General features: G+C 39.8%; 3 protein-coding genes and 1 non-coding gene across 4 annotated transcripts in view; 1 reads left to right on the forward strand and 3 right to left on the reverse strand.

The window, feature by feature from the left end:
• The window catches only part of LOC111485713 (protein TIFY 10a-like), a 1,225-nt gene extending 493 nt beyond the window's left edge, over positions 1 to 732 (reverse strand). Inside the window, exons 1-3 of the mRNA XM_023132718.1 lie at positions 461 to 732; positions 262 to 370; positions 1 to 183 (exon numbers count right to left, since the gene is read on the reverse strand). The exon at positions 1 to 183 is cut by the window's left edge and continues 98 nt beyond it. Coding sequence (XP_022988486.1) covers positions 1 to 183; positions 262 to 370; positions 461 to 599 — 431 coding nt within the window. The 5' untranslated portion in view covers positions 600 to 732. The remainder of the gene's footprint in view (positions 184 to 261; positions 371 to 460) is intronic.
• A 1,948-nt stretch (positions 733 to 2,680) lies between these two features.
• LOC111485343 (probable polygalacturonase) lies at positions 2,681 to 7,637 on the reverse strand. The gene is made up of 5 exons (XM_023132174.1): positions 6,877 to 7,637; positions 5,234 to 5,354; positions 4,647 to 4,895; positions 3,493 to 3,646; positions 2,681 to 3,392 (listed from the first exon to the last, which is right to left on the reverse strand). The coding sequence occupies exons 1-5, from the start codon at positions 7,306 to 7,308 to the stop codon at positions 2,867 to 2,869; spliced, it is 1,482 nt and encodes a 493-aa protein (XP_022987942.1). The 5' UTR covers positions 7,309 to 7,637; the 3' UTR covers positions 2,681 to 2,866.
• A 2,579-nt stretch (positions 7,638 to 10,216) lies between these two features.
• Positions 10,217 to 10,413, reverse strand: LOC111485893. The gene has a single exon (XR_002718778.1). It is a non-coding gene; the product is annotated as a U2 spliceosomal RNA (small nuclear RNA).
• A 973-nt stretch (positions 10,414 to 11,386) lies between these two features.
• LOC111484912 (ubiquinone biosynthesis protein COQ9, mitochondrial) lies at positions 11,387 to 14,168 on the forward strand. The gene is made up of 6 exons (XM_023131555.1): positions 11,387 to 11,804; positions 12,102 to 12,209; positions 12,906 to 13,067; positions 13,165 to 13,336; positions 13,598 to 13,671; positions 13,776 to 14,168. The coding sequence occupies exons 1-6, from the start codon at positions 11,463 to 11,465 to the stop codon at positions 13,854 to 13,856; spliced, it is 939 nt and encodes a 312-aa protein (XP_022987323.1). The 5' UTR covers positions 11,387 to 11,462; the 3' UTR covers positions 13,857 to 14,168.
• The last annotated feature ends 481 nt before the right edge of the window (positions 14,169 to 14,649 follow it).

Here is a 14,649-nt window from a genome sequence, read left to right on the forward strand (position 1 = left end):
GAGATAGGCTGGCCGGAAGCGACAGCGGCGGCTGGGATGTTCATTTTGGAGCTCTGGAGGCCTGCTAGAAACATAACTTCGCCGACTCTTTCCGCCGGGAAATTGTTGAACACAAAAACTTGGCCGGCGTAAAAGATCGTCATTTGGGAAGCTTGAGGCGCCGCCGTAGCAGATTTATAGACGCTAAAATAAAATATTGATTTCATCAAAGAAATTTCTCAAAAGAACAAGACGGTGGAGAGAACTCGGGTTAATCCATACCTTGAAACGACGTCGTTTGAGATACCAAATCCAGCTTCTTGAGGAAACAAATCCAAAGACTTGAGATTCGCCATTTTTTCCGGCCGGTAGAAGAGTTCCGGCGCCGGCCCTGAAATTCCAATTTCAATTTCAACTTCTCCCAATCAAAAAAATAAATCCAGCCCACAAAATGTAAGAAAAAAAAAACATAAATCCTCACCGTTTCTTCTCCGATGATTGGCCGAGAAACCCAGATTCAGATCCTCGCCGGAAACCAGCATCGCATCGGCAGGAAGAAACCCGAGGTTCTCCGGCGATTTTAGAGACGAAACCTGAGAGAATCCCGAAGAAGTCAACATGGGTTCGGAGAAAAAGAGGAGGATTTTGAGAAAGTTCCGATCTTGAAGATTCCGATGAAGATGAGAGATTCCGATGAAGGCTTAAGTTCTTAATTTCTGTCTGCCTTTATAAAGCAGCTGCCGAGGTGGGTCTAATATATGGTCGAACAAACCTAATAAATAAATAAATAAATAAATAATAAATAATAGAAAAATAAAATAAATTAAGAATTTAATATAATTTAATAATAATAAAGGCACGAGGAATATGTGGGGTTTTTACTCGGCGGTTTCCTGCAAATGGAGAGGAGGAATAAATCGTTTGGTGTAGCATTTCCAACACGTGTTCTTTGCGTCCTTTCAAAACCTTTCTCTTTTTGCCCTCAAAGGACACTTTATTTACGGTTCTTGCCATTCCTTGGTGGGCCCACGCGTAGAACCGCTGTTCAATATTTGAGCCACCCAATCCACTTGGTTGTTGATAAGTGCAAGTTGTTCCAAGGTCAAATACGTCATTTTGCTTTCACTATTTTAAGACTTATAATTTAAATACAATATGTTTTTTAAAATATGTTATAAAATATTTAGTTATTTCTTTGTTATTATTATTATTATTATTATTATTCATTTTCTTTTAATTAAAAAAAATTGTTGATCAATAGTTTGGGTTTTTAAGTGATGATTGAAGCTTTAGAAGGAACGTGTGGCTTACACTTTCAACCAATATGATTGGATCTCAGTTTTAAGCAATTTAAAATAATTTAATAATATACTTAAATTAAAAAATATATATATTTACGGTTAGTTTTGGATGTAACTGTTCGATGAATACCGTTGAACTTTCAAAGGTTTCAAAAATATATATATTTTTTATTTCAAAAGAGTTTCAAAAATACCCTTCAATTTTTTTCACTGATTCCGTGGGTCTTAGTATAATGGGTTTGTTTGGAAATATATGTACCCATATTTTTCCGCTGTGATGTGCATTACTGCATTTCGTGTCATTGTCCTTTGTCTCGCTTCGATTTGTCTAGATGTGATCCAAGCGCATTGTGCATTTCGTGTCATTGCCCTTCGTCCCCTTTTGATTTGTCTAGATGTTATCCAAGTGGGTTCAAGTGCTTGAATTGTGTATCTACCGAAGCAAATACGATTGCCTCGATAAGATATTCCTTTCATTTTTCCTCTATGGTGTTTACAAAATATGGTTCTTTTCGAGTTATAGTTCATGGTTATTTCTCAAGAATAAGAGGACACCAAAGGCCTCTGCCCTTCTTTCCCTTGGATAGATAGAGAGGGAGGGCAGAGCCTTTTTTTGGTTTTTTCATTTTGTCAAAGAGTTGAACAATAATTTTTTCGTGCTGTCAAACAATGAAAATAGATGGTGAGTGCCTAATTGAATTGATCGGGTCATGTAGGAACAAGGTTCAAGTCTACCGGTCTGTTAGGATGCCTCAGCTGCATACATCACTGCGATGATGATAAACGGCTCATCTCGCCGTGACCTAAACTTCTGTCGCTTCATCCCCGCAGGGGTAGAGAACCCATCACTGTCTTGACTGTATTACTAGAGGCTCTGGAGAAGTCGGAATAGGAGAGCACCTATCCTAACTTTCAAAAGTAATATTAAAAATTTTGGATATAATCTAAGAAGGGTTTATAGACGTTTTTTTTTTTAATAGTTTTTAAAAGTATTTATTTGATAACATAATAATCATCAATACTACTGAAGTTATAGATCTAGAAAGTTGATTTTAATTGAAAAAAAAAATGTGAAAATTGCCTTAGAAATGCATCCAACTTGGGCATCACTGTCTTTTGTTAGCCCTACCACCACCGCACCCAAGTCTGCTACCTACAAGTGGAAGAGCAGGGCCACCGCGGACGTGACATCCTACAATCCCATCAACTTTTATAAGAGTGTGAGAATCTTTCCCGAGCAAACGCGTTTTAAATGGAAAGGAGAACAAGACGTGTTTTAAAGCCTTGAAGTGAAGTCCGAAGAAGACAATATCTGGTAGTGGTGGATTTAGAACGTTACATAGGACATTACAGGCCACGTCAATGGGAAAAGATCATGAAGAGAGAGAAAAAACAACTCAGAAATTCAAACCTTTGTCGTTTGCTCTCTCTAATAAAAGGGTTTTTCTTTTTGTTTATGTACAAACTCCAGCAAACAAAATTGTAATCAAAGCCATAAAAATAGACATTGTAGAGAGTGTTTAACTGGTAGAAACAGAAGTAAAAAAGCAGCAGTGTTCAGTGATTTCATCAAATGATCTACCTATTCAAAAGTCGTAATCGATGTCGGTTGCATTCTGGGCAGCAGAGCGTTTAACTAGTCGTTCTTGCTCGTCGTATCGGTCCAGGTTGTCACAAGGAGCTGGGAAGATGGTTCCTATAACTCGTCCGTAAACAAATGCACATTGGAATATATGTTTCTTCTTGTATGTTATCCCCACTGACATATCCCTGAACGTCACGTTTCTCACTGGAATTTCTTCGCTACCGTGCATTCGGACCGGTACTCGAACTCCCTGTCCGTGGATGCTTGTGAAGCTTATGTCCTTCAGCACTGGAACTGCTTTTGGATCGTATCCTTCGTCTGGGTGTTCGTTGTAGTCTGTCTTTATGACAATCCCAACACGAACGACGTCGAGGGTCAGATTACGATAACTGATGTCTTGCACGTATCCTCCTCTTCCTGGAGCAGTTTTGATCCGGACACCACGCCTGGAGTTCCACACCACGACGTTCTCTACCGTGATGCCCGATACACCACCTGACATCTCGCTCCCAATCGATATACCGGCGCTGAAGAATTTCCACCAAAAACAATTCAGATACTATCTAGAATGAAAAACAACACATGAATGGATCGATATTTTCCCACAAACACGTTCAAGATATTTACCTAACCATAGATTGAAGAACAACGTTTCGAATCCGTATGTTTTTCGAGGGCTGCCTGTAAGCAATGCCATATTGATCCCAACCACTCTTAATTGCAATACCGTCGTCTCCCACGCTTATGTAACAATCCTCGATCAGCATATCTTCACATGAATCTGTTACCAAATGTATAGTAGACTATTAAAGTTGATCTTTTAAAACATGACTTAATCATATAAGTGTGAGATCCTACATCGGTTGGGGAAGAGAACGAAACATTCTTCGTAAGGATGTGGAAACCTCTCCCTAGCAGACGCGTTTTAAAAACTGAGGGAAAACCCAAAGAGGACAATAGCTGCTAGCGGTGGGTTGGGCTGTTACAAATGGTATCAGAGCTAGACACTGGACCATGTGCCAACGAGGAGGCTGAGTCTCGAAGGGGGGTGGACACGAGACGGTGTGCCAACAAGGACGTTAGGCCCCAAAGAGGGGTGGATTGGGGGGTCCTGCATCGATTGGAGAAGGGAACGAGTGCCAGCGAAGATGCTTGGCCCCGAAGGGAGGTGGATTGTGAGATCCCACATCGGTTGGAGAGGATAACGAAATATTCTTTATAAAGGTGTGGAAACCTCTCCCTAACAGATACATTTTAAAAACTTTGAAGGAAAGCCCAAAGAGGACAATATTGGCTAACGGTGGGCTAGAGCTATTACAATAAGCACTCATTAAAACCAGTGCAACACTGGATCCATCCGGCTTGGAATCCAATGAACCGATGGCCCCTTTCCCATTTGAATAATAAGAAGGTCAGCGCCCCTAATACCGGGGGTAGCTCTGCCTCATGGGGACAGCAGGAAGAGGAAGGTTAAGCTGAAAATCAGAACAAATTACACTCGACCCGGACTTGTCAATCATCCTACCCCCTAAAACTCGATAAAACTCGGAGTTTCAGCTTCATCTTCTACATGCAAAGTTATACTATGAGAAAAGCTGGACTGGTCTATCTTTCTTAATTTGAGTTATCTAATACCCATCTCGTGCAAAAACCGATGCAATTTATCGATATGAGATCGAGGAACAGCTTAGCCTACTCTACGTATATTATGAAGCAGCACATCATTATGATAAACCAAGCATCCAATTCGACAATTATATAAACAAAGCATTAAAGTTTACCAGGATCGATTCCATCCGTATTTGGTGCATCGTGTACAGGGGCCAAGATCGTTACATTCCGGATAGTAACATTCTTACAGTCGTATGGATGAAGCGTCCAAAACGGAGAGTCACGCAAAGTTATATTGCTAATCACAATATCCCTTGACCACATGATCTGAACTAGGGGGCCCCTAGTGTGGTTAAGAAGCTTCTGCCGATATTTCTTCCACCATGTTTGCCCCTGTCCGTTGATGGTACCATTATGCCCTGTAAGTCACGACGTATACACGATCAGAAGTCACAAACTAAACATTAGGCCTTTTCGAGGTATCGGTTGTTGTTTTGTCTTATAGTTCATATTACACAAATATACGTTGCATTTTGTTAAAAAACACAAACACTTTAGTTTGGCTAGCATGTCCGTGTCCAACGAGTATCAGACACTAGGACACTCCGATGGACACATATGGAACACTTGCTTGTACAAAGATTACTCTTAAAAATGTATGTTTTAATAAACGTGTCCACGTTCTAGATTTTTAGAAAACGATGTGTCATCTTGTTTCACGTCGTGTCGTAAATAAAGAAATGCTGATCAATCTGACCTGTTATTACAACATCTCTGAGATTTTGACCATGAATCAAACTCCCATACCGAGGTCCAATGTGCTCTCTTCCATACCCATAGGAAGGCAAAGGAGGCATCAGTGGCCAATATTTTTCATCCTGTAATATAAATAAGATTAGCCAACATTCAGCCATTAGCTAGAAGCTCATTCTACAACTAAATAAAACGTCGAAGTCAATCAACCGTAAAAGATAACACGTTCAAAATGCTGTGTGAAAACCTTTAATGTACTCGAGCAAAGTAACAAGTCCAAAGATCGATTTAACATTTCGATTACCGTTTTTCAATGGAAAAATAGGTGAATGGGTAGAAATGTGGATACAACACTAGTGACATTCGCAAGGAGTCGATGCGAGAAGATAACTGGAAAGTAAGAACACAGAGTAAATATGTGTAATGGCTCAAGCCCACTGCTAGCAGATATTGTCCTCTTTGGGTTTTCCCTTTCAAGCTTCCCCTCAAGGTTTTTAAAACGCGTCTGCTAAAGAGAGGTTTCCACACCCTTATAAAGAATGTTTCGTTCTTTTCCCCAACCGATGTGGGATCTCACAATCCACCCCCTTCGAGCTTAGCGTCCTCGCTGGCACTCGTTCCCTTCTCCAATCGATGTAGGACCTCCCTAATTCACCCCCCTACGCGGCCCAGCGTCCTTGCTAGCACACCGCCTCGTGTCCACCCCTCTTTAGAGTACAACCTCATCGCTGGCACATTGCCCGGTGTCTTGCTCTAATACCATTTATAATAGCCCAGTCCACCGATAGCAGATATTGTCCTCTTTAGGCTTTCCCTTTCGGGCTTCCCCACAAGGTTTTTAAAACGTGTTTGCTAGGGAGAGGTTTCTACACCCTTACAAGGAATGTTTCGTTTCCCTCTCTAACCGATGTGAGATTTCACAATCCACCTCCCTTGGAGGCCCAACGGGCTCGCTGGCACACCACCCGGTATCTGGCTCTAATACCACTATAACAACTCAAGCACACCGCTAGCAAATATTGTCTGCTTTAGTTCGTTACGCATCGTCGTCAACTTCACGGTTTTAAAACGCATCTGTTAGAGAGAGGTTTCCACCCCTTATAAGGAATGTTTCGTTCATCTCTCCAACCGACGTGGGATCTCACAAACCCAGAGAAAATATGGTTGCACTTGTACGCCTAATCTGATTGTCGGAAACAACCCTCCCGACGCCTCTTGTAAGATGAACACTTTCTAATCATTCATTGTTTCGAAATGGAAAAAGGTCTGGCTCTTCAGTAACTAATCAAGACTCGTGATTTCTAAATACACAAATATCTGTGCCTAAACCATGTCTTAAAATGTATTTATACAGCATCAACACTAATAGTAGTTGCCAATACGTCATGGTGAAGCTAACAATCAACATACTATTCCATTGGATTGAACACATACAAAGGGGTATTATATCTATCTATCCATCTATCCATCCACGAGACCTCAAGAACAGCAAGTACAAACAGGCTGAATAGCATCCTAAGAGCAAGCATGCAAGTTTAAACAGAAGAAATCAACTATTTTCATCAAGTTCATCGCAGCATCAAGGATCTAAGAACAAAATTCAACCAAATTCAAGCTGAAACAGAGCATTCAGAAGGAAAAACACACCTGAATCCCTAAAATAACAGCATCTTCATCCAAAAACAAAGTCATATGACTAGTAAGATTAAACGGAGCCGTAAGCCACCGCCCTGAAGGCACATTAAGCTGCCCTCCACCTTTGCTCCTCAACTTCGAAATAGCCAAAATAGCCCTTTCAAAGGCTTCGGTATTCAAAGTCACCCCATCACCAACAGCTCCAAAATCCGTCAAATTAAACGCAACAGGCCGCAGCCTCGGCAACGGCCTGCTCGAGACTGGCCGCAGAAAAAAGAACCCATCACGAATAGTACTCATCCAGAGAAAAATCGTGGCAACCGCCGCGATCCACAGCACTGTAAACAGCGTCCTGTACGTCGAGAAGAACGCCGGAACGCATCGCTTGAAATCAATCCTCTGGTTATTGAACCGCCCACCAAGAATCGAGGTCTCCACCATCATGAACACAATGCCAAACTGGTTTTCACTCGAAACTAGTGATCGATGAGCAAAATTAAGAATCTGGGTTCGATTGAGTTGATCCTAGGCATGTGGGTTTCTGTAGAAATCGATGGGGGGAGAGATCTAGAAAGGGGATTTGGGTTCAGAGCGAGAAGTAAGAGGGATTGTGACGGAATTGGGTGGGCTGTTAGTGATCAAAATCAGGTGGAGATTTTTTGAAGATTAGTGAAATGCAAGATTTTGCAAGATAGATTGTATTCCAAGCGAAGATTTTCAAGTTTAATCTATGGAAAATTGAACTCGATAGGGTTCGTAAGCAACCATTTAAGATCTAGCTCAATAATAATAAATCATTATTTTTTTAGTTCAAGATGGAATTATCCATATTTTAAATATTATTTTATTTTATTTTATATATTTATTAAATCTAAAATTTATTAACATTTCTATCATCTATTTTTGTTTTGTTTATTCATTCAATATATTATAAAACGTATACAAAATTAATAAAAATGAGATAAAAATGTATTAAAGCTATTTTTTTAATTTAAAAAATTAATAAATTTACGATGATTTTGAGTTAGCTTAAGCCTAAAATTTATTGTTTTCCGACAAGATAATATATATGTTTGAAGCGGGACGTTTGCTACCATTTAATAATTTGATTTGAACCATATTTGTGAAGTAGTTTTCAAATGGAGAAGATCGAGAAAAGAAAATAGGTGAGTAGTTAGAACGGGACCAATTTAGTGGATGAGCTTCACCAATATCACCTTCCTAACCTAATCACTCTTGCAAATTCAAATTTTTGTTCGTTTTATACTGACATTATTTTATTATAGGGTCGTTTGATTGAACGTTTTATTTTAAAAAAAAAAATTGATTGGAATTTCATATAAATAAATAATATTTACATTTGTCATCTTCGATATAAATGTAAGAGCTTAAATCCACTCGGACAGATATCATCTTATTTGGGGTTTCTTTTTCGGCTTCCCCTTAGAATTTTTAAAATGTGTTTGCTAGGGAGATATTTCCACACTCTTAAAAGAATGTTTCATTCGTCTCTAACTGATGTGGAATCTCACAATTCAGCCCCTTTTAGAGCCCAGAGCGTTCTTGATGACACTCGTTTCGTCTCTAACTGATGTGAAATCTCACAATTCAGCCCATTTTAGAGCCCAGAGCGTCCTTGATGACACTTGTTTCGTCTCTAACTGATGTAGAATCTCACAATTCAGCCTCTTTTAGCCTTGATAACACTGTTTCGTCTCTAACTAATGTGGACTCTCACAATTTAGCCCCTTTTAGAGCCCAGAGCGTCCTTGATGACACTCGTTTCGTCTCTAACTGATGTAGAATCTCACAATTCAGCCCCTTTTAGAGCCCAGAGCGTCCTTGATGACACTCGTTTCGTCTCTAACTGATGTGGAATCTCACAATTCAGCCCCTTTTAGAGCCCAGAGCGTTCTTGATGACACACGTTTCGTCTCTAACTGATGTGGAATCTCACAATTCAGCCCCTTTTAGAGCCCAGAGCGTCCTTGATGACACTCATTTCGTCTTTAACTAATGTGGAATCTCACAATTCAGCCCCTTTTAGAGCCCAGAGCGTTCTTGATGACACTCGTTTCGTCTCTAACTGATGTGGAATCTCACAATTCAGCCCCTTTTAGAGCCCAGAGCGTCCTTGATGACACTTGTTTCGTCTCTAACTGATGTGGAATCTCACAATTCAGCCCCTTTTAGAGCCCAGAGCGTCCTTGATGACACTCGTTTCGTCTCTAACTGATGTAGAATTTCACAATTCAGCCTCTTTTAGCCTTGATAACACTGTTTCGTCTCTAACTGATGTGGACTCTCACAATTCAGCCCCTTTTAGAGCCCAGAGCGTCCTTGATGACACTCGTTTCGTCTCTAACTGATGTAGAATCTCACAATTCAGCCTCTTTTAGCCTTGATGACACTGTTTCGTCTCTAACTGATGTGGAATCTCACAATTCAGCCCCTTTTAGAGCCCAGAGCGTCCTTGATGACACTCGTTTCGTCTCTAACTGATGTGGAATCTCATAATTTAGCCCCTTTTCGAGCCTAGAGCGTCCTTGATGACACTCGTTCTCTCTCTAATCAATTTGGGATCTCACAATAAAGCAATACACACTACAAAGTGCTTGAATTTTCTTAAAACGAGTAAGATAACTGCAACTCAACCTGATTGCTTACGTGTTTATTTTTTAATATTTACTATAATTTTTATAATTTTATCGTACGAATTAAGTTAATGACGGTGAAATATATCAACTTTAGATATATTATAATTAAATAAAGATAGGAACATGAGAACTACCTTGGTAGGTAAGGCCAAAGAGTGTATTCTAAACTACTCTATTTGGTAGTGTTTTATGGTTACAATATCTGCCTCAACAAGAACCAATACATTTAGTCGAGTTGAGCGATTGACACATTCTTGAAAAGACTTCGTAACTTCACGAACCTCTAAAGCCCTACAAATAAAAGAGCTCGCCAGAGGGAGCAATCCACCTGGTCTGAACGAACCGTTCGACTGTGACATGGTGACTCAATTGGCCACTATTCGGCCACTATTCCTGCCAGAATTTCGATGTACGACCTGCTACGTCTTTCTCCTGAAACCATAAGGCAGTAGTCAAAGCTCTCTCAAAGTCTAGAAGACTGTCACTTAAATGAAATCGGGTTGAAGCTAAAGGGAAAGGGAAAAAGAGTCAGTCAAGTTCATGAGGAATGTATGGCAACCAGAGAGTTTCCGACCGCTAACATAGTCTTTTCAAAGGACATTTTATGGTTACAATATCTGCCTCAACAAACAAATTACATTAGGCGTGTCAAAATTAAAATACAAAATACACATATTTAATAAATTCAATATTGGAGGGGGCGCGCCAGACCCAAGCTGTAGTGCAACGCATGGGCGACAATCGAGAGCCCCAACAACAAGCTACTGTGATGGGCTCTCCCCCCTTCAAAAATTAATTTAATATCACATGGGTCGATGGCTCACGTATCAGATATTAAACTGATAAGAACAGATACTACACTTGATCTTAGCCAAAAGGCCGAGAAAGGTATGATTTTTATTGGTGTTTACACTGCCTTTTTTATACTCAGTATCCTGCTCTTGCTTGTAAGTTTAGTCGATGTGGGACAATTTGCTTCCCTCATTCTTCCAATGAATTCTATTCGGACTAAAGGTTACTTTTGACAACTTTAACGTCAAGAACTAGGTGAGATCGGTGAGGTGCACATCCTTAAGATGAATCATGATTCTTGGTTGTTTGAAACAAAAAGTGAGTACAAGTTTAATACAAGCGCTCAACGTACTAGTTGGCACATTGCCTCATATTTGACTCTGATACCACTTCAGGCTTCCCCTCGAGATTTTAAAAGGCGTTCTCATTAGCACGTTGTTTCGTGTTTAGCTTTGATCCACCTTCTCCATGCCTAGCTTCCCCTCGAAGTTTTAAAAGGACTGTGTATTCGTTGGCACACCGTCTCGTGTCTGACTCTTATACCACTCCATTGAGAGCTCAACGTTCTCGTTGACACACTGCCCTCGTGTTTGGCTCTGATACCACCATTCTCCTTGAGGACCCAATGTCTTCGTTGGCATATCGCCCCGTATTTGGCTTTGATACCATTTGTAATACTCAAGTCGTCACTAACAGTTCTGTTCAAGATTTTAAAATATTCCACCAAATAGAGATATCTACTCCTTATAAAAAGATGTTTTGTTATTCTCTCCAACCGATGTTGAATCTGATAGAGTTGATCAGATAAATGTTAGGGCACGAACGAAAGGATCATTTTCTTTCATTATCCATCCATTTTCTTTTTGCCAAGCATTGCAATTTAAAGGAACGAAAGTAAAACTGTAAATTTCCAAAATTTAAACTCTGTAAGTATCAGGATGAAAAGTTTTTATTAACTCTTGATGACGTGGTAAAAATGCTTTGGAAAAAAAGTAGACACAGATATTGGCTGTCAAAACGCCACGTGGCGTCAAAGTAAGCCGCTACGTGGAACCTATTATTATTTGGACTTTCTTCTCTCTGTGGAAACTTTAACTAACAAATCAGAGACTCGCTGCATCATTTCCAGAGCGGCGGACCGACGGAGACATGTTTCGAACGGCGGCGAAGCGTCTGATAGTCGGCGTGACCTCCGGCAGAAATGGCATTCCCCGTCTCAGATTGCCATCGCCTTCCACCTTCCTCGACCACTGTCCCTTCTCCACAGCTACCGATTCACAAGAACTTCCTAATTCTCAAATCCCCAATCAACACCATATTCGTCAAGAAACGCTTTCTTCTTCTGATTCTGCATCTTCTTCATCTTCTTCATCTTCGACTTGGTCCTCATCAACCTCGGGCGAAGAAAGCCGAAGCCATGAGAATCGGCGGCCGAGAGTTGAGTATCAAGAGGAGCAGGCTCGCGTCCTCCAGGCTGCTCTTTCCCACGTGGTCTGTCCTCTCGTCTTTTTTCTCCTTGTACATATTTTTAATTATAACTGAAAGTTCTGCACAGCCAAATGGATGCCTCTTTTCGATTCTGTCAGAAGTTTCGTTGAGGGTTCCTAATGATTATGTATTGTGCTATAACATTTTGGACAGTAATTCCATATTTCTCCGTTGGTTACTGTAACTTGCATCTAGGGTTGGCATTGTGGAATGAATTGGGGTTTTCTTTGTCTGCTTCGATCTTTAGGTCTTTCAAGGTTTAGAGATCTCAATTTTAATTTTGCGTTTGTGAAATTACAGGTGAAGCTAGGATGGACTGAGGCCGCAATGATAGCTGGTGCAAGGGATATTGGCATGTCACCTTCCATTGTTGGATCATTTTCCAGGAAGGAAGCCGAATTAGTTGAGGTATTCTCCCGTTTCTTTCACTTTCCCCCTTTACATCTTGGACACCCGTTTGATTCAGTCATATGTATTACTCAGATACTGGGCACTGCGGTTAATAAGCGTGAAGTTCTTACCCTTGACTATTAGTTACTTCAAATTATGCTGGTTTCCTATTTTCTGATCCTAGTTCATTAAATCTATAAAATTATCAAAAAATCTCCAGTTAGTGGTTGGAAGAAGCTCCCTGTGCTATGTTTTTGCTTGGGGTTGTGGCACTATGTTTATCTCTTACACATACGTGGGCTGAAAGCTCCAGTAAAATATGCTTGTTGCTACATTTCACCATCATTGCCGAAGATACATTGTTATTTATAATTTGTTCTTATTAGTTCCTATTACTTTTAAGTTTAAATGGCCCGATCACATGCTCGTCTTATTTGCTATTGGAAGTTTTAAATCGTCATATAGGATGTCACAAACAACTATAGCCGATGGTTTAGTCTAATTGACTTTCTATCACTAGTAGCTAGCATTCCTTTTTATGTTGTTCTGTTTTGGAAATTAGCCCCAAGTTCCTATTTAAGGTTCATTTGTTTGATTATGTGCTGAGGGATCATTTGTAAGTTGTAACATGGTTTAACTGAGTTTAAGTTGATTCTCCCTTCTACTAGTCTGCCAAATCGGGTCAAGGGATTTACATTCTCTTTCCATTTTCAGTTTTTCATGGATGATTGCTTACAGCGGCTTATCGATCTAATTGAGACAGACGAAAGCCTTAAGAATTTGATACTTCGTGAACGTGTTTACAAACTTGTTAGGGCTCGCCTAGAAATGCAAGCTCCCTTCATATCAAAATGGCCTCAGGCTCTCAGTATCCAGGTATCATTCTCAGTACTGTATGCCTTTTGACATCTTTGACATGAAATATCTGATCAGGGTCTTGAAAAGTAGTAGTAATTATGAGCTGGTCTGACAGGCACAGCCAGCAAATCTAGCAACTAGCTTTAAACAACGGGCAACGCTTGTTGATGAGATATGGCATGCTGCTGGCGGCGACACCTCTGACATTGATTGGTACGTCAAGCGCGCTATTTTGGGAGGAATATACTCAACAACTGAGATATACATGCTCACTGATAGTTCTCCAGGTGCATTTTCTCAAGTTCCTACACATTGAGTTTGAATTTGCATTAATTCTAATCTTTTTCCTTTTGCATCGTATTCCTTGATGGACGAATTGTTGTGTACTGTACATAAATGACTTTCTACTCTACTGCCTCCTAGGATTTTTGTAAACCTCTTTACCTTCGGTTCTATTCTTTAATGTCGTTGATCATTGATAGACATAGCTTGCAAACTTCTCTATAATTTGTCCAATTGATAGCCTGTCCTTTTTCCTTTCCCTGCAGATTTTCTGGATACATGGGCTTTCTTGGACAATCGTTTGAAAGATGCTTTTGATATAAAGAAAACCGTTCAAGAGGTATCGATCGTGCACTTTCAATTCAAAATTTTTAATATTTCCTTAATGAGGAAATTTCTCTGAAGTTCTAATTTTTTTTGCTGCATATTTAACTGACCATGCAGGCAAAGTATCTGGCAGAAGCTGTTGGTGCTGGAATGGGAAACTCCTTTCAGGGATTTGTTGGAAAACTTTTCCAGCGATAGATATATGACAACAACCCTTCAAGTTCGACTTTTTTAGTTCCTAGAGTGAGGAGTCGCTTGTTTTGTGTTCTTAGTCTTGCATACTTTGCCCATTCATCTCAATATGGATATCCAGAGAGGTGAATTTGAACTTAGAATTCCATGGAATTGTGAGAAACATAAATGAGTCCTGGTTTTCTTTGTTTAAAGCATAAGAACTTTGGTTTCACAGTGATGTGTTCAGCGATTATCTTGAAATTAGTATTACCACTTGTATTTTGTGTTACATGCACGGTTCTTACATTAACTCTACATAAGAAATATGAAGTTTTTTAAGAAGTTCTGTGCAGATCAAGGTTTAGGAAGGCGGCTTCAATAGAATCTTTATTTTAATGAAGATTGAAGTGATGTTCGTTGTTCCAAGTTTCTTCTTGAATGAAGGATATCAAGATTTTGCACCACTTCACTTCCATGAAATAAAGGTAACAACTTGTAGTTCATTTTCAGTACTAAAGATCAAATCCTCTCTAGCTTTCTTTTAGTGAACTAAGTTGCTGCATTTTCAGTTCTTTTTTTAGAATTTGGAAGTTTGAATGATTTTAAAGTAGTTCTAATTTCTCTCGTTTCAGCAACCTATGTGTTGGAACCTGATTTACTTGCCTCCGCCGTTTCTTGGTCATGAAATAGAAATAACTGATATTTCTTCTAATTGGCTACCACCCCCAGTCTAGTAAATTTTTTTATTTACTCAAAATCATGATATAATGCTCTAGTAAATCACACTAATCTAGGAATGACTTACTGTATTTAATCT

The sequence above is a fragment of the Cucurbita maxima genome, unplaced genomic scaffold (assembly GCF_002738345.1).
Source record: "Cucurbita maxima cultivar Rimu unplaced genomic scaffold, Cmax_1.0 Cma_Scf00010, whole genome shotgun sequence".
Classification (NCBI taxonomy): domain Eukaryota; kingdom Viridiplantae; phylum Streptophyta; class Magnoliopsida; order Cucurbitales; family Cucurbitaceae; genus Cucurbita; species Cucurbita maxima.